The 18,185-nt window shown below is 31.2% G+C and overlaps 1 protein-coding gene across 4 annotated transcripts in view; it reads left to right on the plus strand.

Annotated features, from left to right (window-relative positions):
- LOC129800806 (ion transport peptide-like) overlaps window positions 1–18,185 on the plus strand; it is a 63,155-nt gene that overhangs the window by 32,314 nt on the left and 12,656 nt on the right. For all 4 annotated transcript variants that reach the window (XM_055845474.1, XM_055845471.1, XM_055845473.1 and 1 more), the window contains exon 2: window positions 13,473–13,690. In XM_055845474.1, the coding sequence (XP_055701449.1) occupies window positions 13,473–13,690 (218 nt within the window). The remainder of the gene's footprint in view (window positions 1–13,472; window positions 13,691–18,185) is intronic.

An 18,185-nucleotide genomic window follows, 5' to 3' on the forward strand; every position in this document is an offset into this window, starting at 1 on the left:
TAAAAATGGGCTTTAATACCATTAACCGTCAAATTAAATCTACCAACATTAGCTCCAATTGAGAGAGCTCCCTTCCTCAATTCCACCGAGTTCTGCCCTCACTTGACGAAGCATATATGAACACAAGTACATTTATTTATTGCTTTATAATAAATTAACGCATACAGTTGATATTGAGTGTTTCATCGTTGGTTTTTTTGCGCTTTTCGAGCGCGCCACACAGCAAATATAAAGCAATTTATTAAAAGTCGGACTCTGGTGAGAGAGAGCCTGTTGCTCTTGTGCCGCAAGTTTATTTTAACCCTTCATCGTCGTACGCATTTTATGGCAACGAAGCCATCCAAAAAGATGACACGGAGACCACCTTCATTGAGAATTAATGCTAAGAATTGGACTTTTTTTTATACACTTCTTTTTTTATTCTTTTGTGAATGCGACATTATTTATCGCTGTGCATCTTCTTGCGAAAGCACACGTAATTTCCAGGAATTTATGAGACAATCCCAATCAAAATTTTAAGAGAAAACACGCGATCGGCAACTTCATTCACCGGATCATGATCAATAAGATAGTAAGATTTGAGAGATGCATAAATCTCTCAGGAGAGAGAGAGGAAAGTGTCTATGGGAAATTTTGTGACGCAGATGGGCGATTTTTAATTAGGAACCTCTTTGACTTTGAGTACGTTTATACAAGTTAAGTAATCTGGGCCAGGAAGTGGATTATATCACTCACTGGAATAAATTTTAAATTTCGACAGGTTTATACTGTAACAAAAAAAATCCGATTGTAAGAGGCACAAACAACAGCAATTATTTGTTTAAATTAAATTTTAGAAAACTACCAATAAATTTAAAGTCAGCAAAAATGAAAAATAAGCTTTAGGGGGAAGTGGGGCACCTTTGAAATTGGGTTTTTCACCTATTTTTAAATAAAATTGAGCCTTATCGTGATATAATTTAGGTGCACAAACAGATCAAGAAGCTAAATCCCATAATAATATAGTTCAGTTCCATTTGAACATAGGAGAAAAATCCCAATTTCGAAGGTGACACACTTCCCCCTATCTAGTAAAAATAAACAAATTGATATCATTAATTTCCAGTATAAATATACAAAAAACAAACAATCATAAAAAGTATTCATACGTATTACAACAGTGAGATGTTTATTATTGTTATTTAATTTTAAAAATAAAGTACTAAATTAAGCAGACAAATTTTTCATCAACATTTTTTCTACTTTTCTAATTTACAAATTGTTGTTTTTTAAATCATATTCCAAGTTTTTCCAATGTCTTTAAGTTATATTTGAGCTAACTAGTTTCAAGTAGTTTCTCTCTGATATTAGTTATTTAAAAATACTCAAAACATTTCGCAAATATTATTATTTTTTGTTTATTTATTTATAGTCTTAAGACTAAAAGTTTTACTCTCTCCCCAAATATTACTGCATCAACTCGAAGAGTGCACAGTTACAATCCGACCTTTTTTTCAACGTGTTACATTCCTGGAGCTTAAACGAATAATTCTTCATTCATAACTTTCCCGGAAGTTCGAGCATTCGGCAAAGCCTTGACACTTTGTCATCACCTTTTTCTTAAAAAAAAAAAGCAAGAGCAGTGATTTATAGACTTTCTAAGAGACTCAAAAAATTTATTAAAATGTTTTTTTTAGTATAATTTTATGAGAAAAAATTTTAATAAAGAAATTATTTTAAAATGTAATTATTATGAAATTAAATACCTTGGCCTGAGAAAAGAAAATAGTTTACCGTATTGGCCATGAAAATCTCCTTTGAGCAACTAAAATGCATAAAATTTTATTTATTTTTCCAAGTTTTGTGATAAAACAGCTTGTTTTATAAAACTTACTTTTTCGGATGAGTTTTACAACATACAATACCCAAAAAACAACAACTTGTCGGTATGGTTCTCTAATGCCCTGGACACACTTACGACTTAAGCCGAGAGACGACTTAGTGGACAATTATGGAAATGTAGTTTAATAATTATTTCGAATAAAATTACGCTAAGCCGTCTCTCGGCTAATCCTAAGGTCTGTTGAGGCCCTAAGAATCCCTTGCGGGGAATTCGGAACAGTCACGATGAGAATGAGAACAGGTTCATTCAGAATGCCTAGCATTTTTCTCCTTTCCTTTCTTGGGTCGGATTATGGTGCTAATTCCAATAAAAAATTAAAAGGAAAAATGTATCTGTTCTCATTTGCTTATGTGTAATCCACTTTTCTTTGCGTTGCTTTCTGTCATGACTATTTAGTGGTGTCAGAACATAGTACAACCAATACAAAGAAAAGTCGGTAATGCAGAAACACATGGGAACAGTAAAGGGCTAAAAAAGATGTTCATTTTCAATAGGAATATCACCATTATTCAAATTGTTCAATACTTTTAATTAAATCCAGTTTCAAATTAGGATATAAACGTAGCCTTTGGTGCTAATTGAACGAAATCTCAGCGATCATTCACAAAAGTTGCATGAGGGAACGACTCAAGATAAAAAAAAAGTTTCATGGCTTTCATTCATTTTCGGATTTCTCAGGTTAAAGACCCAAATCATATTCATTGACGCCAAATGGACATTTGGCAATATACTTACTTAATTGCTTGTAAATCATGTGCGTAGAATTGTCTGGGACATTTATCTTTTGCAGGAATAAAAAGTAAGGGCCAAGGAAGATTCGCGAAGTGCTCGAAGTAATATTACTAATTCTCTTGCTAATATTTTTTGTGATTTGTAAAACAAGGGTTCGTCCTGTGTTCGAATCTCATTTGAAACATCAAAAAATTTTCTAGGGTTTACAGTACTACGGACATGTTAAATTTGAGAATTTTTCAACAACTAGAATTAAGAAATGTCCAATTCATGTTGTAAATAAATTCGTAAGCATTACCCCGATCCTTTATTGGTTTCTAAACTACTTAATTTTAAGGTATTGTAAGAACATTATTGTAACATCATTGCAAAAAATAACATACAGCCTGTAAAGGGACATTTACATCGTTTAGTCCTGGAGCCTGGAATCATCGTTAAGACGGCGATGGACTTATGGGAAGGGGGTAAAAACACGAAATGAGATGAAAATAAATTGAAATGAATTGAATTGAACAGCCAGTTACTTGAAAAATATATGAAAATGAGACAATCGTCAGCGCTTACACGATTCATCCTTAACCCTAAATACTTAATTAAGACCTTTGTGGAATTGCTTAATTAAGTAGTTTGTATTAAGGATAATGAGAAGTGCTTTTATTAAATTTTAAACTAGTTTTTAAACTAGGAGTGCGATAAGTCAAATTTATTGAGAAACAGAGAAAATTTAGTTTTTACGAAGCTTGGGCGTACGAAGCATGAGCACTTTCTTCAACTAGGTCATTTTAACCGATTTTGTAAATTATTTGGTCTACAAATGTTTATTTAATTTACAAAGTATCGCGAGAAATGTCCTTTAGACGCTTCAATCTTTTGCATCGGGCAGGACTCGAATGCACAACTGTAACAGTCACGTTTTATACCGCCCAAAAATTAAACATTCTTACCAATTGCACGACGAACCCCCTTAACAAAAATATATTTAGAAACTTTTAAGAACTTTTGATTCAGGAGATAAATAAAGGAAAGTACAGTAGATGCGGGTGACTTTGATCCCCTACGTTCGTAAACTTTTTTATAATTCTAGCGTTTAAGAACGGTTAAGAAGGGCTTTGAAATTGATATCTCAAACCATTTGACCTCTATGGACTCACAAACGGACAAAGTTCCTCATAACTTCCTCATTGGCACGTTACATATTCCTCTTTCCAAAGAGTTCGAGCATTAAAAACTGGCAGATTTCTTTGACATCTCAGCGGAAATTTCGAGACGTTGAATCGTTTGATGTTACAAAAATATTGTTGCCTTTCAAATTTATTGGCTCCCGGGGCCCCCCTTTTTACGCCACTGACCGAGTAGAAAATTTTCCTTCATTCTCGCCCATAAAGAAAGGCACGCAAGATACACAAACCAGCTAATTTTCCATAAGCTCTAAAAGATTGTAACTGATAAAAGTTCAACTTTTTTTTATGAATCCCAATAAAAAGACATTAATTGCTCAATTCCGCTGATATTTATCACCTTTTCTTTCCTTCAACCCAGCTCTTCAGTCACATCTCAAATTGCTTTCTGTGCTAATTGGAAGGTGCAAAAATTTTCAGTCAAATCTCCTCCAGAAAAATTGTAGCACTTGCTCTCTGACGCAGAAATAGTAATTTTACTAGTCAGGTAATCACACGAGGTGAGAATGACTTAATTCAGAAGCAATTTGCATTAATATTCTCCAACATGTGACGGTCTGTGAAATGGGAATTTGAAAAATAAGAAAAGAGCGTTTAGTGCGAAGTAATCAGCCGTGATAATTGCTACTTGGGGCTCGAAGTGATTTGTTAACATCCTTTTGTGTGATTGACAGTTAAATCGTGGGAAGAATTTAAATGCCAAGTGACAATTCCGAGCTAATCGCTGGATTTTCTTTCTTAAATTTATTTATTTTTATACAAAGTTTCCCAGTTTCATTTTTCATATTTGATTTTAATTACTTAATCAAATGCTATAATCAGCTGAATGTTCTATTGCGTACACAGAATTCTTAGAAATTCCTTTAAAGATATCTAAAGCGAGAAAGTTTTAATTGCATCTAACGATTAGTAGGGTAATTTATCTAATTCTTCCAATATATAGATTCATATTAAATTATGGCAATATTTTCCCGTCAAATCATTGCTCTACCTGCCGATTTTACTCTGAGGTTTTTTTGAATTTTAACGGTATATTCTAGTACATTCAGAGAAAATCTGCAGATTCTCGGCAGAATTTCTCCCTAGAAAATCTGCATAACCTCCATTACTTCACAAAAATATTGTTGATTTATGAAGAAACTGTAAAAGTTATAAAGAAAATTGTATGCTCTGCTTAACAAGCATTACCGAGTACACATTTTAGATAAGTAAAAAAACTGCGAGCAAAAATACTAATTTCTTAAAAATCGCCAATCGAATGATACAAAAACACGAAATTTTGGTCGACACTCTGTTTAAAGTTTTCACTTCACTTTTCTCTACTTGTAACACGGCGTCGCAGAATTCTTTATTTTATATAAACACCGTGATATCACTAAGAATAACTCTATAGAATTTTGCAAACTTCAGTGAAAAATTTTTCCATCTCTTCTGACACAGCTGTCTGGAAAGTCTGTAATGTAGAAAAAATCTACAGAATATCTACAGAAATTCGTCAGAGATTCGTCAGAAAATCTGCCGAAATATTCTGACGAATTTTGTCCCAAGCCCAAATAAAATTCGTAAGAATATCTACAGAATTTATCTGCAGATATTCTGTAGAGGTGTAGATTTTCTCTACAGAAATCTTAAAGATATCTGCAGATATTATTTGACGGGTTATTTTTGAAATTTAAAAAATATCTGGAAGGCAGTAGCAGAAATGAAAGTAGAATTTATAATTTTTATTATTAAATTCTAATATTTAAAAATATATAAAACAAACATTTTCATTATTCAAAACTTAAACTTTTCTCAAAACTTTTGAATTTAAAATAGGGGAAAATGTGTCACCTTTGAAATTAAGATTTTTCTCCTATGTTTTAATGGAACTGAGCCAGATCATAATAATGTAATTTAGCTTCTTAATCTGCTCGTGCAGTTAAATAATATAACGATAAGGCTCAATCTTATTTAAAAATCCATGAAAAATCCCAATTTCAAAGGTGCCCTACTTTCCCCTATTTTATTTTTAACTGGAAATACCAATTTGAGTTCTTTAGTAGTCAGTTCAATAAAATTAAAAAAAGTTTATTTATTTGTTTTCTCAGTTATTGCTGATAAATTTAATATTTTCCAATGTTTTTATTTAGCATTAATTTTTTTTTAATGAAAATCAAAATATCACAGATGTCCTAACCTAAAACGAGCTTCAGATCGAAAGTTAACTTCTCTAATCTCTGATCAGTTAGAACTCAAAAAAATTGTCTTCAGACTATACAGTAGACTCTCACTCAATCGGCTCTTTCTCAATCGGACGAAAAATTTTGTTGACAATTTTTTTAACGTTTAATTATGAAACTAATTTGCTCAAATGCGCTGTAGTTCTTCCTATTTTATCGTGATTCTTTATAATAGAGCGCTTTTTGTGGAATTTACAAAGGCTCTGATGCCCAAATCTATCGATAAACCGGATGACGTTTCGTCCCAAATGCCCAATTGAGAGAGAGTCTACTGTATAATTAAGGTGAATGATCCATTAGACACACTAAAAAAAATTGAGAAATTACTTGTTTTTGAGGATTTCAAGATCTCCAGGAACCAGGCTAAACCCGAATTATAGCTTTTTCAATAATGCTGAAGTATTTTTAAATTATTCTAATTCTAAAATAAAGGAAAATGTTTATAACTTTTTATTAGTCAAACAACAAATAGAAATTAAAATATTTAAATGTTTCTGAATACTTATAAAAAAAATAGGTGTGATCATGAAAGAATCATACTTAAATAATAAGAAATGTTCTCACTGATTTTAAACCCAAGAGATAGTGTACGGGAAATACCAAAGGCTTTCTGGTCTAGGTATTACAACCGATTATTATTCAATCCACATATATAAATATTCTAAAATATTTAAAAATCAATCCGTGAGTTTTTTTAATATATTAACTGATTGTAAAGTTTTTTTTTTAATTTTTATAGGCCTAAGTAAAATTTTCATAATTTGTTTGTAATAGTAAAATCGAAAATAGAAACTTTCCAATTCTTCTTTAAAAAATCCACGTTTTTTTATAAATATTTAATTTGTAGGAATTATAATATTTTAATATTCTATTATAAAATCTCTTCGGTTTTAAAATTAAATTGAATTAAACACTTTCCTCAATTCTGAAGGTCCTTAAACGTTAAATCTTTAAATTGGGTTTCAAAGCCTTATTCGCATACTCTGATCGTTTAATTTTAAAATGTGAATTTTTTAAGCTGAAATATTTTAAATTTCACAATATAGAAGCTCAAATGGAAATATGAAATGTCTTTAGGTTTTCTTTAATTGTAAAGCTCAACTTATCAATGAAGAAAATTGTAAAGCAGGATTGGTATTTTCGAAAATATTTAGTTTGTAATATTTAACAATAGCGTGCAAAAATCTTAAGTTATGATATAAAACTGATTTCAAAAATCACAAAATTTGTCAGTTACATCATAAACTAATATTTTTATTTTACCTACTTTAAGGTTTATTTAATTTTACTTTACGAAATCTGTTTTAGGTCAGAACTTAAGATTTTTGCATGCTGTTCGTAAGTGTATAATATCCATAATGTGTAGACTCCACTCTAAAGGATTAAGTAGGAAATTTTTGCAAAGGACTTCTAATCGATGATCCTAAGCCATCATTGTATGACGGTTTGGGATAAATCTTTATTGCCAAATGTTTCCGGCTAAATATTCTTGAAGATTAGCCTTTCTCTATTTGTGCCCTTATGGGCTTCACACCCAATACGGACTTCAGACTTAAGGTTTAGCTATATGTTTTAACTTCCCCTAATTCCTTTTCATGCAAGAATTTGGTAAAATTTTGACTTAAGATTAGATATCAAGGGCAGATAATCCATTCTATTTTGAAAAACCATCTAAATTACTTGGTATTTTGGATTTCTAGACCAGTAGAAACCGAGCTAAACCTCCAATCAGTCACCCGTATAAGGCTTAGCCATATGGCTTAACTTCTCTAAATTCTTATCACTAAAAGTTTTTATGAAAACAGTAAAATTGCACATATTTAGTATACTAAAACCTTCGGGGACTGGGCTAAACTTCTAGCAATTCAGGCATTATCAATCTTTAACTCAAAATACGAAATTTAACATTTTGACAATATACTAATCATTTAACTAAAATATATAATCTTTATATGAAAATTGAGAAATTTTATTAAAAAAGATTAAATGGACTAAATTCATATTAATTCACTTTATTAGAAACTATTTGTTGGCTATGTCTTTTTATAATTTATCATTTATTAGAAGTAAAATTTTCAGTAATTCATTTTAATTTTTCAAAGAGTTTTTTAGTTACTTAGAAAAAATAAACATTGATACATTACCTAATCAAATGCTAATGCAAAAAATATTACAAAAATTTTTATAGTTAAAATTTTATAGATTTCATATAGAAAACGCTCAATTTTTGAATAAATTTCAGGTTCAAGTTATAATAACTTTGTAATTTCCCGCCCATTCAAAGTTTAATAAATTTCGAATTATTCATTTCAGAATTTTTTTGTATTTTTTATGTTATCATTTCGTTTATTATTTTTTTCTTGGCTTCAAGTTCCCCATATTCCGAGATATCACGTTATAATGCGCTGCATATATCTTTATGAAACAGTATTAGGCATATTTCTAATTAATGTTCCATATGAACTTTGTCATACGAAAATCTTCTTGACTGAAGTATATTTTTAAAACGAAAACATTTAAGTATATACTTCAGTCGGAATAAAATTTTACATAAAAAAGAGTTATAATTACATCGATATCCGACGAGATAATTCAACTCGCACGTGGAGTACTTTTAACTTTATTTACTTAAATTTACAACGAAAAAGAGTGAAAATTACATTGATATCCTTCGATTTAATTCAACTCGTCGATAGAGTTGTTTCAACTCTACAGTTTTTTTTCTTAATGTACTGCTATAAATGTCAAGGTGACATAGAGAAAGATTAATCCTTTTTCATTTTTCATTGCAATAGCACCATAGCTCATTTTTTTTTAGCTAACCTTATTTTTATTGAATTTATTTTTAAATATTTGTAATGCTACAATTAAAAAACTTAAAAATAAACCATATCCACATTTAATTCAATACCTAATCAACATTTCTTTTAGTGCTTTTAGTACAGGTCTGTTCTCATGTGCTTTTGCGTTATGGCCTTGTCTTTTGTATTGGTCCCTGTCACGACTGTTTTCCTTAGTCATCTCAGTGTCCTAAAACCACCAAACGATCGTGACAGGATCCAGCACTACGAAGAGTCCATAACGCAGAAGCACATTAGAACAGTCATGTACTAAAGAGAAGTGTTCAAAAAAAATCCCCGTTTTCGTTTTACATCGGAATAGCACAATAATTCAAATTTTTTAATCACGTTTCATTCTTTAATTGAAAATATCTTAAAGATTTCAAAGCATTTAGTGTTTATTTATTGTAAATAGCTCTTTTGTCTTTGTAGAGAAGGTCTTACTTTATGAAAAGTGTTAATTTTTAACAAATGTATAGAAAAGTATTAAAACTAAATAGAAAAATGTTTAAGCACAACAATATGAAATTTGAAATGAAATTTGATTGTTAAAAGCGTGCTTTAAATTTAGAAGTTTTAGCTTATATAACATCGAAAGTTTTCGTAGGGTCGAAGGAACGTCTGTTCGACAGGGAACCCCATTGACACTTTTGTCAAAATTATATAATGTATCTAGTAAAATATAAGTAATATAAAGTTTTTTCTATAAAATACCTTTTACTATAAACAGAGATGTTCAAATTTCATATATCAAATGGTACAGAGTAGGGTGTCAATAGGTGCTGACACGAGTTCTTAAAGTGTCAATAGACGTTCCTTTCACCCTATATATTTCTTAACTTTGAGATCGTTGAAAGCACTTTTGCATAATATCGAAGTGTACTAAAATTTCGCATCTTAAAAATTTTTCAGAATATTTACTAAGTCAATACAGACCTTGATATCAGTCCCATTTGAAACTTGTTAAGACGATAGATCTCAATACAAAGACCTAACAAGTGCAGAGTACCGCTATAATTGACCACCTGCCAGACAATTGTAAAACATGCAAATCGGTGTCTTTATATCATTAACTTAATTTCTAACAAGTTCCTAATAACAAACATTCACCTCCAGCCTCTGGAAGGTGAATTTCAGAGCCCTATAGGGGTCCTTATCCGAAAGATCATTGGCGAACTTGCTTGATCTTCCTCATGCATGTTCGAACTTCCTCATATCCAGAGGTCAGAATGATCAATTTGAGTAATTTTCGATATCGAAATGTACTCAAAAGCAGCCGACAATCGAGAGGGAAGTGATTGGGTCGTAAGATGAAGGGTTAAGTTCTTCGATGAAGCGCGATCATCTCTGATGGCAAAATGCACGCGCGCGCGACGAGAAACAGCAGCATGTAAATGAGAAAGTCGGAGAACAAGTTGAAGTCTTTTTTTAATGTATCTCCTCAATTAAAAATAAATGACACTTTGGGAGGGGGAGGGCAATGGGGGGGGGAGGTAATAAAACGACCAGCAAAAGTATCATAGGAGATTTGTATCTATTGGGAATTTATTTGTATCTCTCTCACTTCAGCATTAATGGCATTTTATAAATAATATGTTGCGGAGGGACCCGAGATGGCGGGAATGTGTTATGTGTCTGTATGACCAATATTCACATGCCATAAACAACATACATGCTTCCACTCTTCGCGAACTTCACGCGAAAACCTCACGCCTTGGCGGCTTTTCTGATATTTTCCCAATGATTCACTCTCGCGGATTCTCTGCCAGCGGGTCTGGTGTAGTTATTGGCGCAGATGATGGTACCCCAGGATTGCCCCGGAGATGGTCTCTCTCGGAAGCTGGGAAGTCAATTAAGTTGCGGGAGGGTGACTCGGGAATGCGTCTCTTGCGTCATTGAAGGCATTTCGCTAACTCTTTGCACCATAAATTTGCCACTCGATACCAATTAAATCGATCTTGAAACTCTATATTTTTATGCCTCTCTATTGATTCACATTGTGAACACTTTATCGACACGACCACACTCAAGACTCTAATGCTACTTTCTGAGCCACGCTTCTGGTCGCGACAGAAGTTCTGCAACAATATTGTTACTTAGCGATTGAGGATTGAACTTAAGGATGGTCTTTACTGATCCGATCTACCATGTCTAATCGGTGAGAACCGTTCTTAAACATTAGAATTAAAGAGAAGCTTACGAACAGGAGGGTGCCAAAGTCACCCGTAGAGGACAAAGTTACCCACACTTACGATACGGTATCTTCGAATTCAATATTAAAAATTTAAGGTGTTCGGTTAAAACTTTGAAGAATGTGGAGATTAACCCATTCCTTACCATGGTATTATACATCATACGCAAATTGAGTGATTTTAGATGATTTATTCCTGGGCAAATTTTACCCGAATTGCTGTCGGAAATGCATTTTTAGTAACTTTAGTTCTTCAATTATTGGGAAAAATAGTCCGACAGAGATGAAAACACATTTTGTTATTGTTTTTTTTTTTGCTTCGCGGAAGGTCATGCAAAATTTTTGCTCAAAATGGCGGAAGGAAAATACGACATCCCGTCGAAATTGTTGAAATTGTCCTCTTTCATCTTTCCTGATTTGAATTCTAGTCGCCAATTTGTTTTCTTGGATAGTTACTCTATCTAAAGCAATAGAGTTTGTAATGAATTAATGCACAGAATATAAATTCAGTGATCGTTACGACGTGTGTTTGACAGGGACAATTTTTTTTCTTTTCAAAATCTATAGGAAATTAATCCCAAAATATGAACATTCTATCTCAAGTATTTCTGGTACATTGACTGAATGGATTAATACACACATCTTAGTATAAAGCATAATGTGTTCAAATCATTTAAAACCCTTTCTTCTTACGATTTTATGTCAATTGATAACTTAAGGAGTTACATGAGTATTGAAGACTAAAAACGCTTTATTTTTTTAACTTAATAAAAAAAATTATCTTAAGCACTAAAGCATATCAACATACAATAATTTAATAACATTTTCTGACATTTTTGTCTAAATAATTTTAAAAAAAATCAGCTCGTGGGACATATTTTTTTCGGAAATCTTTTTTTACGAAACCTATTTTAAGTCAAGATTAGTTAGAGTAAAATCGTCAAAGTTACCGATTAAAATAATTCCTAATAACAGATGAGTTAAACTCGTACTTGAAGGATTTTTGAAAAACCAAAATAAATGTAGGATTTTTGGGAGATTTTTATACAAAAATTTTTTTTGGCGTACTTTACATCACATTTCGTTTCAATAAATCAGTTGTGATTAAGGAAACACAAAATCCATCGTACCAGTATGAAGTTGGCTGAAACGCTATCAAGAAATGTTTTATTTCTTGATTCTTAATGAATTTAGTCATCCAAAATTAAACTATCCAAAATTATTATTCATCTTGACTAGCAGAAAGCAAGTTTATTTAGAAAAAAATCTCCGAAAATGAGGCTTCAACGGGTTTATTTTACTTTCTTTTTATTATGCTGAAAAAAGTTTCAATAAATAATTTTAAAAGAAAATTTTAGTGGCTTTAGCTGTCTTCAGGCTAAAGTTTTAACTCAGTTTTCGAAAGTCTTAAAATCCTAAATAGCTACTAGCAATCATATCCTAAGTCAAGATTTTTGAAAATTTTCGAAAAAATCTTGACTTAGGATTTTTTCGACTTTCGAAAAAAAATTGACTGATAAGAAATTAGAGAAGTTAAATCATGTGGCTAAACCTTAAGTCTGAAGCCCGTAATATGTCATCAGAATATTTATTAAATTCTCTTTCTAGGTACATTAAAGTCTCAAAATAGAAAGAAACTAAGTTGGTCCTTGTAATTTCCAAGGACCGATTTGAATTAAATGGCAAATAGAACAAATTTGGGAATCTTTAACAAAAACTAGAAACCATTTCTTTAAACCTGTCCAATTTAAGCATTTTAAACTAAAAAAAAACTCTTTTCGCTACAAATGTAAAATTCTAACCTTAAACAAAGCTTGAGCTCGAGTTTTAAACAAATTGTTTACCTCAATAATTTTATTAAAAGCGATATTCTCGAACAAAATGTTGACTTTGAAAAGTAAAATACGGACAACACGAACAGTAATTTCTTCAGTCTTTTAAACTTTTAACACTAAACCTACCTACGGACGTTTTTGATAACGTTCTCGGTCAAATAACAGACTGCATTAGGTAGAATACTCAATAATTTTGTCTTGGAAAAGAGGAAAAAATTAAAATTTAAACACTGACAAATATATTACATGCAAATTTTAAGAAATTTATTAAGTTTGATAGCGACATTGTACCGTTTAAATAATTTTAAAAACGTTTTTAAACCGGTCAATTTGGCCGATCTTGGTAGGTTCAGTGTTAATCTAAATTCTTGAAAGGCCTCTAATATTTTATTTCAGTTAATCTTCCACAATTAACAATCCCTAAGCATAGAACTTGACGCAGAACTTGCGACGCGACCGAAAGTATTAATAAACCACGAGACACGAAGGATCAAAAAGAGGACCTAAATTTAGATCACCTTCCCCCGTTTCAAGAACAGCGGTCTCTTGAGTATTGTCTCTGACATTATTTTTTTTTCTGTGTCTCTTCTAGATGTGTTCCAAAAATCTCTTCTTCTCATTGGCACTCATACTTGTTCTGGTTCCAATGATCGTGTCCTTCCCGAGGCATCACACCCTTGCCAAGAGGAGCACCTTCTTCGATATCGAATGCAAAGGTGTCTTCAACAAATCCATCTTCTTCCGACTGGACAGGATCTGCGAAGATTGCTACTCACTGTTCCGGGAACCTCAGCTTCATTCACTTTGCAAGTATGTTCAGGCTCTGTTCTCCTTTCCATATATAAAAGTACTTTATTGATTTTTTTTACTAACAACATTCCATTGAATTCAAAGTCGTAACATCTGATGAATGGCAGCTGTATTTATATACTAAATAATCTGGGATGAAAAGTATTCCTGGATTACGTTTTAGTCTAATGCTTCTGTAAGCGAAAAATCAGACATTTCTGAACAAATCAAGAAGAGGAGTTCATATACTTTACTCAATAAATTTAACATTAATTCATAGGAACAGTTAGAAACAGTTCCGGGGAATATGGAAACAGTATCGGCGAGAATGGGAACAGTTTCCATAAATAAGGATAATTGTAATAGAAAAAATCCAATCGGAATCGATCTTTTTGTGAATTATTCAATTATTCAATCCAGGATTAACTTAGGGTATAAATGTGATTACACAAAATGAAAATATCAATCGATAGGAAATAAGATGAATACGCAATTTTCATGGAAAAGTGATCAAAATCAGTATCTTATGCCTGAAATCCAGCGTCAATTGGCAAGACAAATTACCTCCTATTTGTTTATTCAACAAATAAATCTGTTTTCGCTTTCAAATAAACACTTTCCTATTGCCGGTGCTGAATGAGACGGAAGTATTCATCATGATTTGTTTTATTGCAAAAACTAACGCTCTTAAGCCGTTTATGCTTTGCGCCAAAAGTAGATGGGTAATTATAGGTTTAATGATCAAACATCTAAATCTTGCAGAATCTCACAGCACTTAAGTTATAATTATTCTGATTTAAATAACTCGATTGAGAAAATGCTGTTTTTAGGTTGATTTTATTTTTAAATGTGAGGTTATGTTCGATTTAACCTCAACAAACCTCAACACACTTTGCATAGAGAAAGTTCGTTAAAAGACAAATAAAGCAGTTTCCAATGCCTTTTTGGTGATTTTTTAAACTCTTTCGCATATTTTAAAATGTGCAAAATTCTAACCTCAATGTTATCTTTATTCAAAAATTCATGAGGGAATAATAGGGAATTAGTTAGACAATTTAACCTAGATTTATTATAAAATTTTAATGATTAGAAAGTATTAATGAATATTCATGAAGCTGCTCTTTTCACAATTATTTTCTCCATTATAAAGGTTAGTTTATTTAAATATTTAGCGATTTTTTAGGTCATGTTGAACATAACCTTAAATCAACTTTTTTTGTGACTTTGAAAAGTAATTTATCCTAGAACAATTTCTCTTAAAGATATTGGATTAAAAATTGCACTAAATTTAGCTGCAATGTTTAGATAAAAAAAAACAGGACAAAATGCTAAAAACAAATATTTCATTTTTTTTATAATGTTATTCGTGGTATAATAAATCAAATTCACTTTCGTAAATCGAAAATCAAATTCGAGATTACGAATTTGGCAATAAACTTTATTTTCCCCGAAAGATAAGTAAGATCCGAAAGATATTCGTCCGAATTCGAGCATTTCAATTCAAATTCCAATTAGAGAAAAACGTATTTATTTAAAGATTAAGAAATTAATCTAATTTTCAGATTTCGGTTTTCAAGCTAAATGTCGCAGTTAAAATTCTTGTAGAATTAACGAATGTCAAATTTGACATTCAATCTCGAATTATCATTGTTCACAAAGCGACCGACTTCAATTTGATAATCGGCTGCTTCGACCTAGATTTACCATTTTTCGAACATAAAAATTTTCGCACGAATGATTTTCAAAAAGTGTTCGTTCGAATTCGAATATTTCAGTTTAAATTCCAATTTACAAAAAACGTGTTTATCTGAAGATTAGAATTATTTTTTTCGGTTTTTGAGCTAAATGTTACACTTAAAATTCTTGTAGAATTAATAAATACATTATTTGTCAAATTTGATATTCATCCGTTTCATTATCAATAATCACAAAACAACCCACTGCAATTCTCTTTCGAACTGGATCTACTTATTTTCGAACATCAAAATTTTTGGATAAATAGTTTTCAAAAGCTATTCGTCCTATAATTCGAACCTTTGAGTTCAAATTCCAATTTTCAAAAAAAAGGTATTCATCTGAATAAATTCATTATCTGTCAAATTTGACATTCAATGTCGAATTATCCTTATTCACAAGACAACCGACTGCACTTCTTTTTCGAACAGGACTTATCCCCTTAAGTGTTTGCCTTTTCTCGCTTTCCTTAATGGCCTCTATACATTGGGAACAATTTTCGTCAAAAAATGCTTTTTTTGAAGGAAATTGCCTGCAGCGCTGTAGATGGAAACGTCAAAATTCTGTCAAAAATCGAATTTTTGACAAAAACTACTCCCAATATATAGGTGCCTTACCTAAAAAATCTAATGTGCAAGTTTACTGTGAAATTAATAAATAAGAACAAATGGATTTAACGGTCAATCAAACCTCCTTAAAGTCCCAGTAGAAATATCTTTATTTATGGAATATTCACATAAGATGAAGTCAGAACAAATTGCTTTTACCGAAAAAACAACATCAAAACTTTCCATGGTAAATAATTGCAGAAATTAACGGCGTGAAGCATGTGGAATTTTTGCATTTGACAAACAACTATTAAAATGAATTAAATTAATTCCACGGAAATTTGTCTAATTTGCTTTAAAGTGTTTTGTGGTCAAATGTTTAGTCATTATTGACTCACTAAGTAGAATTATTGGATAATAATTTTTTAAACATTTCCATCTTCCGATTCCACGTGACTTCTGTTTACAATCTCTCTCACGAACAGCTGTCTTGTTAATTATGAGAGGCAGAGTCTTTAAAAAAAAAGAACAAGTGAAACTGGAACGAAAATTTCATCAGATTCTTTTCTTGAAATTGTGCTAAACAGCTGGCAATTTGAGGAGAAGGCAATTTAACGATGGAAATTGTTTTTAGTATGACATTGAAATTGTTCGCCAGCAAAAGGTTCAAAGACATGCATTGTCTGTTTTATTTATTTTTTTTTTACTTTTTGCAAGGGGAAAACTTTAGGTTTTCGTGGGGAAAAAATTACATGAGATCTTAATAAAAAAAAAAATTGCAGTCTAGCTGACTATCAATGCCAAACAGCATAATTCAAATTCCTCTTAAATATTCGAACAATTTTAATTGATATTCCTCGTCAGTTATTATTCAAAATAACTGAAATAGCTAATTTTTTCGAAGTGTTTTTTTTTCGGAGTATTGTTCGAATTTCAAACTCGAATTGAAATAAAACTTTCACTGATCTTCTTCTTTGAGAAGTGTCGTCTTGTATCAATAATCATACAAAGAGAAATTACTTAGGTTGTTTTTCGAACTTCTTACGTCAGTTTATTTAATTGACATATAATTTCGAAAATAAAGGAGTCTACACATTGGGAGCAATTTTCGTAAAAAATTGCGTTTTTGACAGAAATTTGACGTTTCCCCCTACAACGCTGCAGGAAATTTTCTTCAAAAAAGCAATTTTTGACAAAAATTGCTCCCAATGTGTAGAGGCCCTAAAACATAATAAAGAATATGTATTCAGGCTTATTTGGAAAGAATCATGAAGAAAAGTCATAGTGAGGTAATATCTACCCTTCGTAAAGTAAGAAATTTACAATTTTAAACATTTGACAGGTGTTTTGAAAAAAAACAAAACCATTAATTTATGAATAATGATTTGCAATTCTCTTTCGAAAACTTCTCTTTTACTTTCAGACTTCAAAGTTTGATTCGTAAAATAATGATATAACTTAACATCTGATTTTAGACAAATTATGCTTGATAGTTTCGGACTATTTCTGTCAACTCACGGACCTAAAAGTTCAAATGCAAAAAATACTGATTTGAAAGATAAATTCGAAAAAAATAAACAAATACATAAATTAATAATTATTGTTTTGTTTTTAAATTCTGGTACCCTACGATACTCGTAGACAGCTCACAAAGTATATTTTTTCGAATATCGAAATTTGAACTCAAATTCATATTGCGATTTTACTGGTTTTCTGATTTGAGTGATATTTCTTAAATTATGATCTACAGGACAATAAATAATTCAAATGTGTTTTCGAATTTTTGACGTCTATTGGTATAGAGTGTCGTCGAATTTCGAATCGAAATTGATATAATGAGTTGACAATTTTACTAATTTGACAGGTATTTTGGAAGATATTGCTTATTTGTAATTGTCGTGTGTAGCTTTCGAAATTCAATTGCAATTAATATTAATCAAAAGCTTCAAAGTGCATTTTCTGTTGAATTTTTTGCAAGGGAAAGACTTTATCTTTTCGTGAGGAAAAATAGCGTGAGATCTTGATAGAAAAATTATAGATTTGCGATATTGAATTTATAGCTTTTCTTTGACAATAAAATAGCACTTTTTCATTGTCAATCAAGCTAAAGTTTTATGAGAGTCCTCGACGAAGGACTAATAAACTTGCCTCCCACATCAATGAAAATTCCTTGAATTTCCGCCTCTGGCACCCCAGAAGTGAAAGAAGAATTTTCTTATTTCAACATACCAATT

This window comes from Phlebotomus papatasi, chromosome 2 (assembly GCF_024763615.1).
Source record: "Phlebotomus papatasi isolate M1 chromosome 2, Ppap_2.1, whole genome shotgun sequence".
In the NCBI taxonomy this organism is placed as follows: domain Eukaryota; kingdom Metazoa; phylum Arthropoda; class Insecta; order Diptera; family Psychodidae; genus Phlebotomus; species Phlebotomus papatasi.